Source organism: Pseudophryne corroboree, chromosome 10, assembly GCF_028390025.1.
Source record: "Pseudophryne corroboree isolate aPseCor3 chromosome 10, aPseCor3.hap2, whole genome shotgun sequence".
In the NCBI taxonomy this organism is placed as follows: domain Eukaryota; kingdom Metazoa; phylum Chordata; class Amphibia; order Anura; family Myobatrachidae; genus Pseudophryne; species Pseudophryne corroboree.
Genome location: NC_086453.1, coordinates 14,551,748 through 14,568,404, shown reverse-complemented (window position 1 = coordinate 14,568,404; position 16,657 = coordinate 14,551,748). Strand labels below are relative to the sequence as shown.

Genomic DNA, 16,657 nt, shown 5'->3' with positions numbered 1-16,657 from the left:
TGATACGAGGTTTCAGGTGTGCGCCATTAATTTGGGATCCCTTTTCTGAGGCAGAAAGGTCTCCTAGTTACACTATTATGTTACAGGGTTATTTATTGCTGTAATCTTTGGAATAATATAGCGGGCTGCGATTTAGTAACAACAGAACTTCATAGCTTGATGTAATAAATTGATCTTTGGTGTCTTCTTCTTTCTAGAACTCGGGCCATATCCCGCGAGGAAAAAAATGTCCAGAATTTCCTGGAACAGCCCAAAGAGAAGTGGGTGGAAAGTGCCTACGAGGTGGATGGCCCCCATTATTGTACAGTCTTAGCGCTACATCTCCTGCCGACGGAAAAATGGAAAACCATCCGCATAGATGTACTGCGGCGGCTGCTTGTCGTCAGCCACTTGCGGGCGGTCTCCCCCGGAGGGGCAACCAGGTAACATGCTCCCTATACCTCAGACTTTTCCCATTGTATAGTATTCCTTTCACCGTCTACGTGCAGAACTCCCCGTGAGTGTCACTCTCCTGGTGTATGGTGGTCCGTGCTCCATTCTTCCTATAGGTACGTGGTGTCTGCACACACAGGCCTCCTAGGTTTAGGTGTCGTTCTAAGCACCCTTGCTCTTCAGGATTGCTGGCCACAAGTGAAACCATGTCTTCTGTAAATGGAACTGGTGCTGTAAGCAGCACCTATGTCCACTTGACCGTGGCCCTGGGTGGCTGCACAGAGTCCAATGAGACAGTGCTGTATTTGGTGGCATCTGTCAGTCCTCCTGAAGCTCAGGAAGGTGATCTGCATACCAGGATTCCTACATACAGGAAGCCGGTGCTGCAATGGGGTGCATTGTTGGGGACACGGATGCTGGAGCCAGTTAACCACCTGTTGGTACACATAAAGTAACCTGTAAGGTCACTTTCTTTTTCATCCACTAGGGGTCACTGGAGTACTCTTGGGATATGGACGGCTTTAGCAAGAACAGGGCACTGAATATTTAAATTTAGAACACTCCACCCCTCCATATCCCAGAGTACCTCAGTGTTTTTTCTGTGCTCACAGCACTAACAAGGCTTGTGTGGAGCTCCCACACTTAGTTGAATATTTTATTAATTTTTCATTTTTACTTTTAAATTTTTACTTTTTCCTTTTGCATCCCTTCCCAGTTTTTGTAAAAACGTGGGTCCGGGATAGTGCCGCTGCATGGAGGCAGCGCATGGCGTGTCGGTCCTCACAAAGAGCACCCTCACAGCCACACGCAGCTCACTCCTGCTGGAAAGGCTGGACGGAGTTTACAGAAGAAGCTCCGTCATAGCCCTCACTACATACGGCACAACGAGCAAGGTATGCTGGGGGGTCAGGGCGGTCAGCTCACGCTGCCGCCCCGCTGTGTGGGGAAAGTGCTCCTTTACCGCCGGCCCGCCGCTGATTACAGGCGCCCGCTCCCGTCGCTGATTACAGGCGCCCGCTCCTGTCGCTGATTACAGGTGCCCGCTCCCGTCGCTGATTACAGGCGCCCGCTCCCGTCGCTGATTACAGGCGCCCGCTCCCGCCACTGATTACCCGGCCACCGCTGTACGAGGCCGCCCGAGCCAGCCGCTCTACACTGCCGCTGTCTACGGGGACAACGCTCGGAGCGGCCGCACGTCACTCAGAGACGCCGGTTGCTCTTCCGGACCGCAGCTCCCCGGCGCTATACACAGCGCTCCCCGGCTCCCTGCTTCCGCTAGGCTCCCTGTACCCGCTCCCGTCCGCTGCAGGTACATGAGGGGAGCAGTAAGGGGGAGAAGCTACCTCACAAGCAGCGCAGCTGCAGGGGGGGGGGGGGTGAGGGGGAGTAAATGCCCATAGCAGCAGCACCATATAGCAAGGCTGCATGGGTTAATAAGTTATAGGCTGTTCAGCTTTTTAAACAGGGAGTTAGTTACAGGCTATCAGTGTAATAACCTAAACTATGTTTCTAACTGTAAGCATGGCAGCCATTTTTAACCATGTTTCCTGTTCTTTCTGTTTCTGATTCCAGAACATTCTTGTCCTACATCTCCTCTCCACCGGAGGCGCAGGGGTGTTAGTGGGAATTTGGGATCAGATTTCATATAGTTACGGCCACGTGCACTGCACTGCGGCCATATATATATATATATATATATATATATATATATTACACACACCTTAGTACAATTTTACTGAGTCGTGCAAGTGTCTGTCTTTTGTATATTGCATTGTCTGTCTGCATAATGAGTAAGGCACCAGCATTCACTGCAAGGTCTGTAAGAGCGGATGGATCTACCACATGTACAGTATGTTTTGTGAATTCAGCTACAAATACAATTTCGGCTCCGGTTTCTAAGCCGGTTTCATCCCCGGACCCTCCATGGGAAATGCTAGCCAATGTCTTGGCTGGGTTGCAATCAGAATTGGCCGCCGCTCGACAAGAGTGGGAAGCGGAAAGATCTGAGTCTCAGGTGAGACCGCCAGAACTACCGGAGGGGTCTCAGCCTTGCCAAATGTCCAAGTCCACTTTGGGTAGATGGGATAAATGTAATTTCTCTAACGTCCTAAGTGGATGCTGGGACTCCGTAAGGACCATGGGGAATAGCGGCTCCGCAGGAGACAGGGCACAAAATAAAAGCTTGAGATATCAGGTGGTGTGCACTGGCTCCTCCCCCTATGACCCTCCTCCAAGCCAGTTAGATTTTTGTGCCCGGCCGAGAAGGGTGCAAACTAGGTAGCTCTCCAGAGCTGCTTAGAATAAAAGTTTAGTTAGGTTTTTTTATTTTCAGTGAGTCCTGCTGGCAACAGGCTCACTGCATCGTGGGACTAAGGGGAGAAGAAGCGAACTCACCTGAGTGCAGAGTGGATTGGGCTTCTTAGGCTACTGGACGTTAGCTCCAGAGGGACGATCACAGGTTCAGCCTGGATGGGTCACCGGAGCCGCGCCGCCGTCCCCCTTACAGAGCCAGAAGAGACGAAGGTCCGGTGAAAGCGGCGGCAGAAGACATCCTGTCTTCAAGACTAAGGTAGCGCACAGCACCGCAGCTGTGCGCCATTGCTCTCAGCACACTTCACACTCCGGTCACTGAGGGTGCAGGGCGCTGGGGGGGAGCGCCCTGAGACGCAATATAACACACATATACCTTAGCTGGCAAAAGGAATACATCACATATAGCTCCAGGGCTATATGGATGTATTTTTTCCCCTGCCATTTTACACAAAAAAGCGGGAGTTAAGGACGTCGTGAAGGGGCGGGGCCTATCTCCTCAGCACACTGGCGCCATTATTCCCTCACAGCTCCGCTGGAAGGACGGCTCCCTGATTCTCCCCTGCAGTACTGCATCTGATTCAGGGTAAAAAAGAGAAGGGGGGGCATTTTGGCAGCAAATAACTAGATTAACAGCAGCTATAAGGGATTAACACTTATATAAGGTTATCCCTGTATATATATAGCGCTGGGTGTGTGCTGGCAGACTCTCCCTCTGTCTCTCCAAAGGGCTAAGTAGGGTCCTGTCCTCTATCAGAGCATTCCCGGTGTGTGTGCTGTGTGTCGGTACGCGTGTGTCGACATGTATGAGGAGGAAAATGAGGTGGAGGCGGAGCAGTTGCCTGTGTTAGTGATGTCACCCCCTAGGGAGTCGACACCTGACTGGATGATTGTGTTTAAGCAATTAAGTGATAATGTCAGCAATTTACAAAAAACTGTTGACGACATGAGAAAGCCGGCAAATCAATTAGTGCCTGTTCAGGCGTCTCAGACACCCTCAGGGGCCCTAAAACGGCCGCTACCTCAGTGGGTCGACACGGATCCAGATACAGATACTGAATCTAGTGTCGACGGTGACGAGACAAACGTAATGTCCAGTAGGGCCACACGTTACATGATCACGGCAATGAAAGAGGCATTGAACCTTTCTGACACTACAAATACCTCAAAGGCGGGTATTATGTGGGGTGTGAAAAAACTGCCAATAGTTTTTCCTGAGTCTGAGGAAATAAATGAGGTGTGTGATAAAGCGTGGGTTTCCCCCGATAAAAAACAGCTAATTTCTAATAAGTTATTAGCACTATACCCTTTCCCGCCAGAGGTTAGGGCACGGTGGGAAACACCCCCTAGGGTAGATAAGGCGCTCACACGTTTATCTAAACAAGTAGCGTTACCGTCCCCTGATACGGCCACCCTCAAAGAACCAGCTGATAGGAGGCTGGAAAATATCCTGAAAAGTATATACACACATACTGGTGTTATACTGCGACCAGCAATCGCATCAGCCTGGATGTGCAGTGCTGGAGTCGCATGGGCGGATTCCCTGACTGAGAATATTGATACCCTGGATAGGGACAATATTCTGTTAACTATAGAACATTTAAAGGATGCATTGCTATATATGCGTGATACGCAGAGGGATATTTGTACCCTGGCATCAAGAGTAAGCGCAATGTCCATCTCTGCCAGAAGAGCATTATGGACCAGACAGTGGTCAGGGGACTCAGATTCCAAACGGCACATGGAAGTATTGCCGTATAAGGGGGAGGAGTTATTTGGGGCTGGTCTAACAGACCTGGTGGCCACGGCAACGGCTGGAAAATCCACCTTTTTACCCCAGGTTACTTCACATCAACAGAAAAAGACAGTCTTTTCAAACTCAGTCCTTTCGTTCCCATAAGTACAAGCGAGCAAAAGGTCACTCTTTTCTGCCCAAGGGCAGAGGAAGAGGAAAAAGGCAGCACCATGCAGCCGCTTCCCAGGAGCAGAAGCCCTCCCCTGCTTCTGCCAAGTCTTCAGCATGACGCTGGGGCTTTACAAGCAGACTCAGACACGGTGGGGGCCCGTCTCAAGAATTTCAACGCGCAGTGGGCTCACTCGCAAGTGGATCCCTGGATTCTACAGGTAGTATCACAGGGGTACAAACTGGAATTCGAGGCGTTTCCTCCTCATCGGTTCCTGAAGTCTGCTTTACCAAAGTCTCCCTCCGACAGGGAGGCAGTTCTGGAAGCCATTCACAAGCTGTACTCCCAGCAGGTGATAATCAAGGTACCCCTCTTACAACAGGGGAAGGGGTATTATTCCACACTATTTGTGGTACCGAAGCCGGACGGCTCGGTGAGACCAATATTAAATCTAAAATCTTTGAACACTTACATAAAAAGGTTCAAATTCAAGATGGAGTCACTCAGAGCGGTGATAGCGAACCTGGAAGAGGGGGACTATATGGTGTCGCTGGTCATCAAGGATGCTTATCTCCACGTCCCAATATATCCTTCTCACCAAGGGTACCTCAGGTTTGTAGTACAAAACTGTCATTATCAGTTTCAGACGCTGCCGTTTGGATTGTCCACGGCGCCTCGGGTCTTTACCAAGGTAATGGCCGAAATGATGATTCTTCTACGAAGAAAAGGCATCTTAATTATCCCTTACTTGGACGATCTCCTGATAAGGGCAAGAACCAAGGAACAGTTAGAAGTCGGAGTGGCACTATCTCAGGTAGTGCTAAGTCAGCACGGATGGATTCTAAATATTCCAAAATCGCAGCTGATTCCAACGACACGTCTACTGTTCTTAGGAATGATTCTGGACACAGTCCAGAAGAAGGTGTTTCTCCCGGAGGAGAAGGCCAGGGAGTTATCCGAGCTAGTCAGGAACCTCCTAAAACCAGGACAGGTCTCAGTGCATCAGTGCACAAGGGTCCTGGGAAAAATGGTGGCTTCTTACGAAGCGATTCCATTCGGAAGATTCCATGCAAGAACTTTTCAGTGGGATCTACTGGGAAAATGGTCCGGATCGCATCTTCAGATGCATCAACGGATAACCCTATCGCCAAGGACAAGGGTGTCTCTCCTGTGGTGGCTTCAGAGGGCTCATCTTCTAGAGGGCCGCAGATTTGGCATTCAGGATTGGATCCTGGTAACCACGGATGCCAGCCTGAGAGGCTGGGGAGCAGTCACACAGGGAAGGAATTTCCAGGGCTTGTGGTCAAGCATGGAAACATCTCTTCATATAAACATTCTAGAACTAAGGGCCATTTACAATGCCTTAATTCAAGCATAACCTCTGCTTCAGGGTCAGGCGGTGTTGATCCAGTCGGACAACATCACGTCAGTCGCCCACATAAACAGACAGGGCGGCACGAGAAGCAGGAGGGCAATGGCAGAAACTGCAAGGATTCTTCGCTGGGCGGAAAATCATGTGATAGCACTGTCAGCAGTGTTCATTCCGGGAGTGGACAACTGGGAAGCAGACTTCCTCAGCAGACACGACCTTCACCCGGGAGAGTGGGGACTTCACCCAGAAGTCTTCCACCAAATTGTAAACCGTTGGGAAAGACCAAAGGTGGACATGATGGCGTCACGTCTAAACAAAAAACTGGACAGATATTGCGCCAGGTCAAGGGACCCTCAGGCAATAGCAGTGGACGCTCTGGTAACGCCGTGGGTGTACCAGTCAGTGTATGTATTCCCTCCTCTGCCCCTCATACCGAAAGTATTGAGAATCATAAGAAGGAGAGGAGTAAGAACTATACTCGTGGTTCCGGATTGGCCAAGAAGGTCTTGGTACCCGGAACTTCAAGAGATGCTCACGGACGAACCGTGGCCTCTACCTCTAAGACAGGACCTGCTACTGCAGGGGCCTTGTCTGTTCCAAGACTTACCGCGGCTGCGTTTGACGGCATGGCGGTTGAACGCCGGATCCTGAAGGACAAGGGCATTCCAGAAGAAGTCATCCCTACTCTGGTAAAAGCCAGAAAGGAAGTAACCGCAAAACATTATCACCGCATTTGGCGTAAATATGTTGCGTGGTGTGAGGCCAAGAAGGCCCCTACACAGGAATTTCAACTGGGTCGTTTCTTGCATTTCCTGCAAACAGGACTGTCTATGGGCCTAAAATTAGGGTCCATTAAGGTTCAAATTTCGGCCCTGTCGATATTCTTCCAGAAAGAACTGGCTTCAGTACCTGAAGTTCAGACATTTGTGAAAGGGGTGCTGCACATACAGCCTCCTTTTGTGCCTCCAGTGGCACCTTGGGATCTCAATGTTGTGTTGAGATTTCTAAAATCACACTGGTTTGAACCATTGTCTACGGTAGATTTAAAATATCTCACGTGGAAGGTGTCGATGCTGTTGGCCTTGGCTTCAGCTAGGCGTGTGTCAGAATTGGCGGCTTTATCATGTAAAAGCCCTTACCTAAATTTTCATTCTGACAGGGCGGAATTGAGGACTCGTCCTCAATTTCTACCTAAGGTGGTTTCTGCATTTCACATGAACCAACCTATTGTGGTACCTGCGGCTACTAGGGACTTAGAGGACTCTAAGTTGCTGGACGTTGTCAGGGCCTTGAAAATATATGTTTCCAGGACGGCTGGAGTCAGGAAAACTGACTCGCTGTTTATCCTGTATGCACCCAACAAGCTGGGTGCTCCTGCTTCAAAGCAGACGATTGCTCGTTGGATTTGTAGTACAATTCAGCTTGCACATTCCGTGGCAGGATTGCCACAGCCAAAATCAGTAAAAGCCCATTCCACAAGGAAAGTGGGCTCATCTTGGGCGGCTGCCCGAGGGGTCTCGGCTTTACAACTTTGCCGAGCAGCTACTTGGTCAGGGGCAAACACGTTTGCTAAATTCTACAAATTTGATACCCTGGCTGAGGAGGACCTGGAGTTCTCTCATTCGGTGCTGCAGAGTCATCCGCACTCTCCCGCCCGTTTGGGAGCTTTGGTATAATCCCCATGGTCCTTACGGAGTCCCAGCATCCACTTAGGACGTTAGAGAAAATAAGATTTTACTTACCGATAAATCTATTTCTCGTAGTCCGTAGTGGATGCTGGGCGCCCATCCCTAGTGCGGATTGTCTGCAATACTTGTATATAGTTATTGTTACAAAAAATTCGGGTTATTATTGTTGAGCCATCTTTTCAGAGGCTCCTTTAAATTTATCATACTGTTAACTGGGTTCAGATCACGAGTTGTACGGTGTGATTGGTGTGGCTGGTATGAGTCTTACCCGGGATTCAATATCCTTCCTTATTATGTACGCTCGTCCGGGCACAGTATCCTAACTGGCTTGGAGGAGGGTCATAGGGGGAGGAGCCAGTGCACACCACCTGATATCTCAAGCTTTTATTTTGTGCCCTGTCTCCTGCGGAGCCGCTATTCCCCATGGTCCTTACGGAGTCCCAGCATCCACTACGGACTACGAGAAATAGATTTATCGGTAAGTAAAATCTTATTTTGTCTTATGATTTACCAGTTTCTGCTATGTTGTATTCTGACGATTCTATGCCAGTCCTCACTGCGCAAGATGACGGTGAGGAGGGCGAAGTAGACCAGCAGTCAGATAGTGAAGATTTTGACAGCTCAGGCATTGATAATCTCATCACAGCGGTGCGTCAGTCTCTGAAGTTTACAGAGACTGAGGAGCCTCTGACAAATGTCAGATATACCCACTATAGCTTTTTAGTCAACATATGTCGACATGCGTGAGTGCTCTGTCATGAAGTCGTATTTACTAAACGACAGAGATCTCCAATGTTTTCCTGTTTCGGAATCTCTTAATAAGCTGTTAGTAGAAACACTGAAAAATCCGGATAACGGTTCTCTATACCTCGCCGATTTAAGTCTAGTTACCCGTTTCCAGAGTCTGTGACATCTACATGGGAGAATCCGCCAATGGTGAATTCGTCTGTGTCAAAGTCTGCCCTAAGTGACGATCACATTATACTTCTCGCTGATCAAATCTGGGAAGCTGCTGAGTATCTATGTACAGCTTCTACTGACGTCTGTCAGCTCACTTCTCGCATTTCATTGTCGCTAGTTACGGCACGACGAGCACTCTGGCTGCGATCTTGGCAAGCGGAGGCAGAGGTTAAGAGAGGTATAGAGGCGTTACCTTACGGGGGCGAGAAGTTGTTTGGTCCTCAATTGGACAAATGGATTTCTGAGGCCACGGGAGGGAAGTTTGTTTTCCTACCATTGCCTTCAACGGTGCCTAGACGGTAATACTCTGGCCCAGCGTTCAAATCTTTTAGACCTCAGCCCTTTCGAGGCCGTGGTAGAGGAACAGCCACGCCTGGCAGACGAGGACGTGGTTTCCAACAAACCAACACCAGTCGTCAGGACGCAAAGGTCACCGACAAGCCAGTGGCATGACGGGCTCCCAGACCATCTCGGATCTCCTGTTGTGGCGGCACGCCTTCAGACGTTCCATTTGGCGTGGTTCCAGACATCCACAGATGGGTGGCTCCGCAGTTAGTGTTAAAATGTTACAAAATAGAGTTCGACTGTCTCCCGCCACTGCGGTTTTTCAAGACGGGACTGCCTGTGTCGGACGACAAGAGGGCGGTTCTGCAAATTGCCATTCAGTCTCTGCTGGATTCAGCAGTTTTGATTCCGGTCCCTGTACACCAACAAGGTCAGGGTTATTATTCCAGTCTGTTTGTGGTACCGAAGCCGAATGGCTCGGTCAGGCCAGTATTGAACCTAAAGGGTCTCAATCTGTACGTCACTTACTACAGATTCAAGATAGAATCTCTGCGGTCAGTAATTGCAGGTTTGGAGCCACAGGAATTCATGATTGCGCTGGATCTCTAGGATGCGCACTTGCACATTCCGATTTGGCCACCTCATCAGAGGTTCTTGCGTTTTGCGATACGGCGGAACCATTACCAGTTTCAGACTCTACCGTTTGGCCTCTCGTCAGCGTCTCGGGTGTTCACCAAAGTGATGTCTGTGATGATAGCTCGTCTCAGATCCCTGGGAGTGATAATAGTTCCGTACTTGGACGATCTGCTCATCAAAGCTCAGTCTCAACAGATGCTCCTCCAACATGCGTTGCTAGTGTACAATGTACTAGTTCAGCACGGTTGGATTGTCAACTTCAAGAAATCGCATATAATTCCGTCTCAACGACTTCATTTCCTAGGTATGATTCTCGATACGGTTAATCAAAGAATTTACCTACCAGAACAGAAAGTACAGATTATTCGTCATCTGGTACAATTAGTGCTCAAGCCACGCACAGTCTCGGTACATTAGTACATTCGCCTCTTAGGCACAATGGTGTCGGCTTTCGAAGCGCGTCAGTTCGGAAGATTTCACTCACGTCCTTTTCAACTGGATGTGCTCGCACAGTGATCGGGCTCGCATCTGCAGATTCACCACAGGGTGAGGTTGTCGCCACGGGCCAGGGTATCTCTACTCTGGTGGCTCAAAGTACACAATCTAACCGCAGGGAAACGGTTCGGCGCCTGGAATTGGATAATTCTAACGACGGACGCGAGTCTCAGAGGTTGGGGAGCTGTAGTTCAAAATTGTCAACTCCAGGATCTCTGGGTGGATCACGAAAGATTGCTGTCTATAAATGTCCTGGAACTCAGCGCAATTTACGATGCGCTACGACTTTGGTCTCAGCCTGTCCAGGTGCAGTCAGACAGCGCGACGGCGGTCGCGTACATCAACAAACACAGAGGAACGAGAAGCCGCATGGCAATGCGGGAAGTAGCTCGAATCCTCAATTGGGCCGAGCATCACCAAGTGATATTGTCGGCAGTGTTCATTCCGGGACTGGACAACTGGGAGGCGGATTATCTCAGCCGTAGGGATTTTCAGCCGGGAGAATGGGCATTAAATCCAGAAGTGTTTCACATGTTGGTCCAGAGATAGGGTTACCCTCAAGTGGACCTGATGGCATCTCGCCACAATCACCAAACGCCCCAGTATGTGTCCAGAACGAGAGATCCAAAGGCAGTGGCGGTGGATGCTCTCACAATCGCATGGCCGTACAGACTCGTGTATCCGTTTCCACCGTTGCCGCTGCTCCCTCTGTTGCTAAAACGGATCAAAAGAGAGTCCGCCACAGTCATACTAGTGGCGCCTCATTGGCCTCGGAGAGCTTGGTTCTCGGATCTCCGCGGACTACTCGCAGACGATCCTTGGCCGCTCCCACGACGTCCGGACCTGTTACCACAGGGTCCGTTCCTTTACCCCATTTTAGCGCGGCTGCGTTTAACGGGGTGGCTGTTGAGACCGCCCTCTTAAGAAGAGAGGGCATTCCAGAATCGGTTATACCAACCATGTTACGAGCTAGGAAGCCAGTTACGGCAGCTCATTATTACACAATTTGGCGTGCCTATATAGGTTGGTGTGAAGCTCGGAAGTTTCCGACTTCATCTTTCAGTTATCCCGTCTTTTGTCATTTCTACAGAAGGGGTTAGATGGAGGTCTGCGTTTATGTACACCTGAGGTGCAGGTATCTGATTTGTCAAATTACTTTCAAAGACGATTGGCTCTATTGCCGTCGGTACACACTTTTCTACAAGGTGTCCTCAGCGTACAGCCTCCATTCATTCCACCTACAGCGCCATGGGACTTGAATCTGGTTTTAGATTTCTTACAGTCTTCATATTTTGAACCCTTACAGCAAGTGGATATAAAGTTTCTCACTTGGAAAACAATTTTTCTTCTAGCCTTAGCTTCGGCAAGGCGTGTTTCAGATTTGGGTGCCTTGTCATGCAAGCCACCGTATTTGGTGTTTCATGATGACAGAACGGAACTTCGGACGAATCCCGCTTTCTTACCAAAGGTGGTGTCATCTTTTCACATTAATCAACCAATAGTAGTTCCTGTGTTAACAGGACATTCTGGAACTCTGGATGTGGTACGCTCATTACGCGTTTCTGTATCCCGAACGTCTACAGTTCGTAAGACGGATACGTTGTTTGTTCTCTATGATGCTGCCAAGATGGGTTGGCCTGCGTCTAAGCAGACCTTATCCAGATGGATAAAACTGACTATACGTCAGGCTTACCTTCATGCTAGGTTACAGCCGCCTACATCAGTTACAGCTCATTCCACACGTTCTGTGGGAACTTCATGGGCCGCTGGTCGTGGAGCTTCCACGACGCAGTTTTGCCGTGCGGCTACATGGTCATCAGTGCACACGTTTGTGCGCTTTTACGAGTTTGATACGTTTGCGGCATCAGCATCTAGCTTTGGCCGCCTAGTGTTACAGGTGCCAAACAGCTCTCCCGCCCAAGGGGGAAGCTTTGGTACGTCCCAAGAGTACTCCAGTGACCCCTAGTGGATGAAAAAGAAAATAGGATTTTGGTACTTACCAGGTAAATCCTTTTCTTTGAATCCATAGGGGGCACTGGACGCCCACCCAGAACAGTTTTACCTGGTTTCTGGTAAGTTCAGGGGATCTTATGGTAACACACTCTCACCGACTGGTTCAAATTATCAAGTGCTGGTTATGGTGTCAACTGTTTAGTTGTCAGTAACGTTATGTGTCAACTTCATTGTTGTACGTTATGTTATATGTAATACTCCATTGTCAACCTCTCTATAGCTCCTGTTCGGCTCAGTAAAAAACACTGAGGTACTCTGGGATATGGAGGGGTGGAGTGTTCTAAATTTAAATATTCAGTGCCCTGTTCTTGCTAAAGCCGTCCATATCCCAAGAGTACTCCAGTGCCCCCTATGGATTCAAAGAAAAGGATTTACCTGGTAAGTACCAAAATCCTATTATCTGCAGGGGAAACTCTTTACTCTGAGGACTCTCTGAGGTCAGTGTTCTGCTGACTGGGTGGAAATGCCAGACGCTCTCTGTTTTCAGCGGTGCATGAAAAAGAGTTCACAAGACTTAAAGAAATCCCCCCGGGGGCGAATGTCGCTGCCCAGCCTTGAGTTACCCAATGATTTCTTCATGTCTTAATGAATTCTCCCAAGAACTAGTGAGGCAGGCGTGAAACAAGCCTTTAGCAGAGTGCAAGTGGTTATACCGGAGTGTTGCAGCGCTTACTGAGATTCCTCAGCTAGGTGAGCCTGTCTGTATGGGCGGCCGTCTCTCTGCAGGCATGTTCTCCAGCAGACACTCCACTCCCACTCCGCTATTGCGCTTAATTGTTTTCTCTTTTGTGTGCTGAGGGTTTTTGTGAGCGTTACGTAACTCTTGTTTGTAATATAACTTTTATACTGCAGTAGCGTGATTGTGGGTTTGTGGTCCTCCCCTGGGCAATAGTAGTAGTGGGGTGTGTATCATTACCAGTTATTTATATAGTGCACACATATAACGCAGCGCTGTACAGAGAATATTTGGTCCGTCACATCAGTCCCTGCTGCAGTGGAGCTTACACTCTATATTCCCTATCGTATGTACGGGTGTGGTTCGTTTTATCGACAGTGTCTAGGTCGACAATGTTTAGGTCGACCACTATAGGTCGACAGTCACTAGGTCGACATGGATGGAAGGTCGACAGGGTTTCTAGGTCGACATGTGCTAGGTCGACAGGTCTAAAGGTCGACATGAGGATTTTTTATTTATTTTTTGTGTCGTTTTCTTCGTAGAGTGACCGGGATCCCAAATTAGTGCACCGCGTCCCCTCGCATGGCTCGCTTCGCTCGCCATGCTTCGGGCATGGTGCCTTCGCTCTGCTACCGCTTCACTCTGCACACTTTACCGTTCCAATCGTAGTCCACGTGGATCGTTAAGTATGAAAAAATCCCCCAAAACATTTGAAAACCTCATGTCGACCTTTAGACCTGTCGACCTAGCACATGTCGACCTAGAAACCCTGTCGACCTTCCATCCATGTCGACCTAGTGACTGTTGACCTATAGTGGTCGACCTAAACATTGTCGACCTAGACACTGTCGATCTTCAGACCGGATCCCCGTATGTACACCTGCAGTAATGTGATAGCCGGAAGGACTACTTCTGCTGAGACTTTGCTTTCTGAGTGGATGCGGCTCTAGACTGTGATCTCTCACCAGTGCACTTTGTTGTTTCCCCTCCACAGATTGACAGAAAAAGCGGTGAAAGACTATTCGGTATATCGGTCCAGCCTGCTCTTTTGGGCCCTGGTTGACCTCATTTACAGCATGTTTAAGGTAACGATGTAATCCAGACAGCCAGTCTGATTGTGACCGCAGCTATACAGGAATCATTGTGATCTGCTGCAGCATGTTAGAGGTTCTACACTTAGATCTGTCCCTCACAAGCCATCGCATAGTTCCCTGACACCGCTGGTATGTTGCAGTCACTCCTTTGCTTGTAGCGTGTGACGCGCCCAGTGTTGGCATCCCAGACACAATTAGGGCTTGTCAGCGACTCTTAGGGTGCTGAGCTAGTGTTTAGAGGCAAATTACCATTAAGTAGCGGTGGTTTCCTGCCGTATGTTCTGCGAGTATCTCACCCCCTTCCCTCGCAGGCCGATCTGGCCCCGGACTCGCAGATCTTTGTACGTCACCCTACGAGGCTGCAAACCAACATCAGCGAATTCTCACAGGACGCGCCATCTCACCCCTAATTGAATTCCTACCTGTATGTGTTGAACTATAAATACCTTATAGTGTGCAATCTACTTATTTAGGAAATGGGCTTAAAAATGTATAATAATCTCGTATTGGGGTTGGAGCTGACCCCTAGTAACCTCTATGGCCAATACAGACCACCACACTGGTAGGGGGCATTTCAGCCATTCACTCCTTGTTCCCAGCAGATGCCAGTCTCCAGTGTCAGTGTACCTGAAAGGCGGACGTGTAAAATCCAGGCTGCTTAAAAGTCATTATTGTCTAATAGCCAATCATGTGTATGTCATTAATATTTACAGATGGAGCCACAGTTATCTTGGCTTCTCTGCTGCACCTAGGCCCACCATGGTTTATTAGCATAAGCCTTTCATCTATTGTTCTCAGCTGCAATACAATACAGAGAGAACATTACAGCAGGGGATTAAGTCCGACTGCCCAGTCTCCGTTAATCCTATTAAAGGCCAAGATTGGGAAGGCTCCATTTGTATGTAGCAGTGTTACCAGCTTTCTAGCCGTTGTATACGTCATTTGAGGTTGTTTCTAGTTTAGGAAAGCTTTAACTTTAAACAGAGCTTTTATTCGGCAATTACCACATGAATTGTGTGTTTGCATTGCAGAAGGTACCGATAAGTAACACAGAAGGAGGCTGGTCCTACTCCCTGGCGGATTACATCCGGCTCAACGACATGCCCATCTACGAGGCCGCAGACCGAGCCTTGAAGACGTTCCAGGACGAGTTCATGCCCGTAGAATCTTTTTCAGAGTTCATGGATGTGGCTGGTTCGTATCTTTTTATCCCCTCTTTGTCCTGCCATTTGTTTGGATAACTCGGCTCAGTCACGGCAGGTAAACAGGTGCAGGAGTCTTAATCTGCCTCGTGGAAGCACCTTAACCCCTGTGTATCCCCGCACTCTGGGTCCAGATTAGTTTGCTGGATGTTGCAGCCTCTCAGTCCTTAGTCTCACAGTGTAACATGTTGGGAGTGGTGTTCTGGCCGGCCGTCTCGTAGTTCCGCGTGATACAGACAGGACGTCCCTAGGAACCCGCTAGATGACGACTTTCATCCATTTCTCTTTGTTTTCCAGGTCTTTTATCTGAAATCAGCGACCCTGACAGCTTTCTTAAGGATCTTTTGAACTCTGTTCCTTGAGCTCCCATGAGAGAGGAGAGCCTGCTTTTAGCCTGTGGATTGCGCTGTTTTCCTCCCCTGGGTGTTGCAGTAATGTTTTTCCTACATTTTTTATTTTTATTTTGTTGTGTGTGTTTTTGGTGAACATGGGGGAGTGAGGGACGTTAGCTCGTTTGCTGTCTCGGAGACCTGCCGTTAACCCTGCAGTCTCTCTTCTTGCGGCAAAAAAAACACTTTATCTTCAGTTTCAGAAACCTTCGTGTCATCACATAAATCCAGATATAGCTGCCCACGCTGGGTGCCACATTGTGTGTGTTTTAGTGCGTTTGTGTGAGTTTCCGATACAGTGACGGACAATTGGAAGCCAAAGTAAACCGCAAAGCGACACTTTACTGCCAACGAGAATTCCCAGGACGGACACCATCATCTCTGCGCTATCTGCATGAAATTTCCAGCCCACCAAAGAAAATATTGCATGCCCACTTTCTTTAAAACATGTTCTTTTGTGTCCTGGGGGCAACCGGTAGGGGGGCTCAATGGAAACCAGTCTGGGGCAGCGATCCAAGCGTGCTGCGGTCTTCTCCTTCCTCTGCGGACCCCTGTGTTCCTACAGACAGTACTACAGAAGAACCCAGTCCTTTCTAGATGTGTTTTGATGACAATCTTGCTATCACACTGCGTGGAGTCAGGCTGAAGCAGCCGGAGCTTGGTGTGAAACCAGTGTTGTGTTTGATGATTTGGCATCTCACTGTTCGTGTCCATTTGTGCAGTCTGCTCACTGGTAAAGGAGTCTCCGCAACGGGGCGTCTCGGCAGTCAATTAACATGTAACCAGCTGTTGTCTGCTTAAGATAAAATGTAATAAAGCTTTTGTTTCTCAGTCTTGAGTCCTTTGAGAGATGATGATTTGCGATGATTGATTGATGCTGCTTAACCCGGAGTGTGTTTCTGCATTTTATCTTTCTTTTTCATTTCATTACCGCCCACGATGCGTTTGTCCAGTCCACCCTCGGCAATAGGGCAACACTGGAGCTTATAGTTAGGAAGGAAATTATTTTAGTTGTTGGCTCCTGTATGACTTTGCTAAGCCGTCTAAATGTTTTACATATTGTAAGTAGAAGAATGAGCAGGTGAGTTAAGTCTTAATGGCACCGCTCACCCAGACATGTGTTCTGGCCCCGTAAATCTGTACGTTTCATGCATCATGACGGGAACTGCCTGGCACAAACCTTTACGTTTAGTGGAGACTC

The 16,657-nt window shown here is 48.8% G+C and overlaps 1 protein-coding gene across 1 annotated transcript in view; it reads left to right on the top strand.

The window, feature by feature from the left end:
- The window catches only part of UBR4 (ubiquitin protein ligase E3 component n-recognin 4), a 157,692-nt gene extending 141,405 nt beyond the window's left edge, over positions 1-16,287 (top strand). Inside the window, 4 exon segments of the mRNA XM_063942129.1 lie at positions 198-422; positions 13,766-13,856; positions 14,897-15,059; positions 15,365-16,287. Of these exon segments, the coding sequence (XP_063798199.1) occupies positions 198-422; positions 13,766-13,856; positions 14,897-15,059; positions 15,365-15,429 (544 nt within the window). The 3' untranslated portion in view covers positions 15,430-16,287.
- Positions 16,288-16,657: the final 370 nt, after the last annotated feature.